Here is a 2,347-nt window from a genome sequence, read left to right as displayed (position 1 = left end):
AAGGTGAAAAAATTGTAATTTCTTCAACAAATTAGATATCTAACCTCAAAAATTTAACAAAACCATACGATGGAGATGAATGAAATCCATGGCATACGATGATGTTCATGAATTGAGACTAAGCACTTAAAATTGGGGATTAGGGTTCTTGGTTTTTATTTAGAAAATAGGTTCATTGAGTAATTCATTTTAATTGATAGGTTCAAGTATAAATAAATTATTTAATAAAATGAATTTGATGAAAAAAATAAAAAATGAATTGAGTTGGTTTTTATGATGACACATGTAATATGAGTTGATTTTTTAAAAAACACATGTAATAATATCATTGGAACACCTAGACTTGGGTTATTTAACCCATTTTTTAACCCCTTTTTATTTTTATTTTTATAAGCTAGAATATAACTATGTATTAAATGAAGAGGCTTTTCTATTTCCGTGTTAATGTTAGTACTTTTGTTTATATATATAAAAGTTTTATTATCTTAGCAAAAGCGTGATTCCTAGTATAGTAACTATATATTCAACGAAGTGGTCGATGTTGGTGATTTGGACGGATGGTGGCGCCGCCGCTGAGCACGCCATCGCCGAACCATTGTTCAATGCTCTTGACCCGTGGGGTTTTGTTTGGATTCGAATCGCCTTCCAATTTCGAACAAACCTTGTTCTTCTGTGTCATAGTTTTCATTGGGTGGGTTTTTGTGGCCAGATTAGATTGGTTCTGTCCATTTTGCTCTCACAGGTTTGCCAGTCTTAAAATGCAGTCTTTTTCCTGGTTTGTGGGTTTCTGTACGTTGAACTATTATTTTGTTGCTTCTGATGAATGTGTGTTGGGGTTATGATGCTGTCTTTGATTTGTTCTGTTTTTCTGTGTGTGAGGAACAAGATTTTGCTTATACATGTGAGATGTGGTCTCTTATGCTTGATGCACACAAGGTGTTTGATGATATTCCTCAGAAAGATGTGGTTGTTGGGTGGTCTTGTGGGACTCTGGGAATTGCTTTGGAGCTTTTGGGATGTTTTTGTATGTATGTCTTTTTAAGTCATCAAGAATGAATTCCTAGTTCAAACTACTTTTCTTCGATTAACATGTATTGAATATAGTGAGCCTCATCATCATATGCTATGGCAGGCCTAACCTGATCCTCCCCATCACGCCAATGCCATGGCCTTGAATAAACCAATCTTATCTGGAAAACTGGAGTTAGATGTGAGAAATAGACCTCCTTCAAGTTTAGTTTCAATATTTGTATTTCTGATCTAAGTTAATGATACAACTTGTGCAAGTTTGTCTATTTACATAAAACTCTTTAAGTGTTTAATTACTGAAAACGTACTGCCATGTTTACTCCTTTGTGTTTAGTTTCATTATCTGTGATTCATGTTGAATTTGGTCCAGTCTAATTCAGCTTGTTTTATATCATCAATTAGTATCTCCTCTTGATTTTTCATTTTGCATGTCATTTTCACTCACTTTCATATCATTTGAACCGGTCAAATTCAACTTGTTTTGTAACATGTCTTTAATAATTTTTACAGCTTCATTAATAGACCAGCTACAAAGAAGAGGCAGAGAGTTCCCTCAGCATACAACCGCTTCATTAAGGATGAGATCCAACGCATCAAGTCTGTCAATCCTGATATTACTCACAGGGAAGCCTTCAGTGCAGCTGCTAAAAATTGGGCCCACTTCCCGCACATCCACTATGGTCTCATGCCTGATCAGACTATGAGGAAGACAACTGTGTGCCAGCAGGAAGGAGAGGATGTTCTCATGATGAAAGATGGGCTTTAGCCTTTATGCTTCAGCTAATGTTGGTGTTTCACCCTACTAATTCACCACCATGTCAAGAAGGAAAATTTCAACCTTTCAAGCTCAGCAAACTCTAATGTTCCTTCACTTCAATGTGCATCTGTTTGTGGCTGATGAAGAGCGTTTATGTTGATAGCAAAGGAAAGGACTACTGTTATTTTAGCTCTATTAGCTTTGTGGATGCATGTAGTTGGCTTCTTAATTAGTAGACCTTAATCTTTTAATTTCAAAAAAAATAATTTTTACAGCTTACATATATGTATGACTTGTAAAAAAATCAAAATTGAAAAACATGGGGCACCGATTGAAGCTATGGTGATAGGTGGTAGTGGAAGATGGTAGGAAGAAAAAAAAACAAACTTAGATGATAGAAAAGTAAATACCTCACAGAAAGAGGAGAAAAACTATCTAAAATAAGTGGAGAAGCTCTAATGGAGGAGGGGAGGTGGCGGATTTCTTTTATTTTTTTCTATTGGGCATTTGGGCTCTTCTAGCAAGAAATCGGTTAAGAATAAGATCCTGCGAAAACAAGTG

At 35.5% G+C, this 2,347-nt stretch overlaps 1 protein-coding gene across 4 annotated transcripts; it reads left to right on the top strand.

Annotated features, from left to right (window-relative positions):
• The first annotated feature begins 490 nt into the window (after positions 1-490).
• Positions 491-2,065, top strand: LOC130738596 (axial regulator YABBY 1-like). 4 transcript variants are annotated; one of them, XM_057590661.1, is made up of 2 exons: positions 491-691; positions 1,540-2,065. In XM_057590661.1, the coding sequence occupies exons 1-2, from the start codon at positions 558-560 to the stop codon at positions 1,793-1,795; spliced, it is 390 nt and encodes a 129-aa protein (XP_057446644.1). In that variant the 5' UTR covers positions 491-557; the 3' UTR covers positions 1,796-2,065. The 4 variants fall into 4 exon arrangements, with proteins under 4 accessions (XP_057446644.1, XP_057446641.1, XP_057446643.1 ...); XM_057590658.1 differs by having other exon boundaries at positions 494-775; XM_057590660.1 differs by having other exon boundaries at positions 496-742.
• Positions 2,066-2,347: the final 282 nt, after the last annotated feature.

This window comes from Lotus japonicus, chromosome 2 (assembly GCF_012489685.1).
Source record: "Lotus japonicus ecotype B-129 chromosome 2, LjGifu_v1.2".
NCBI classification, from domain to species: Eukaryota; Viridiplantae; Streptophyta; class Magnoliopsida; order Fabales; family Fabaceae; genus Lotus; species Lotus japonicus.
The sequence above is the reverse complement of the archived record's forward strand: the minus strand, read 5'-3'. Positions and strand labels throughout refer to the sequence as shown.

Coding starts and splice junctions, on each gene's coding strand:
- LOC130738596 (XM_057590658.1), top strand. CDS start 558: ATGGTGGCGCCGCCGCTGAGCACGCCATCGCCGAACCATTGTTCAATG. Junction 776..1,539: donor AAAATGCAGTCTTTTTCCTG/GTTTGTGGGTTT, acceptor TAATTTTTACAG/CTTCATTAATAGACCAGCTA.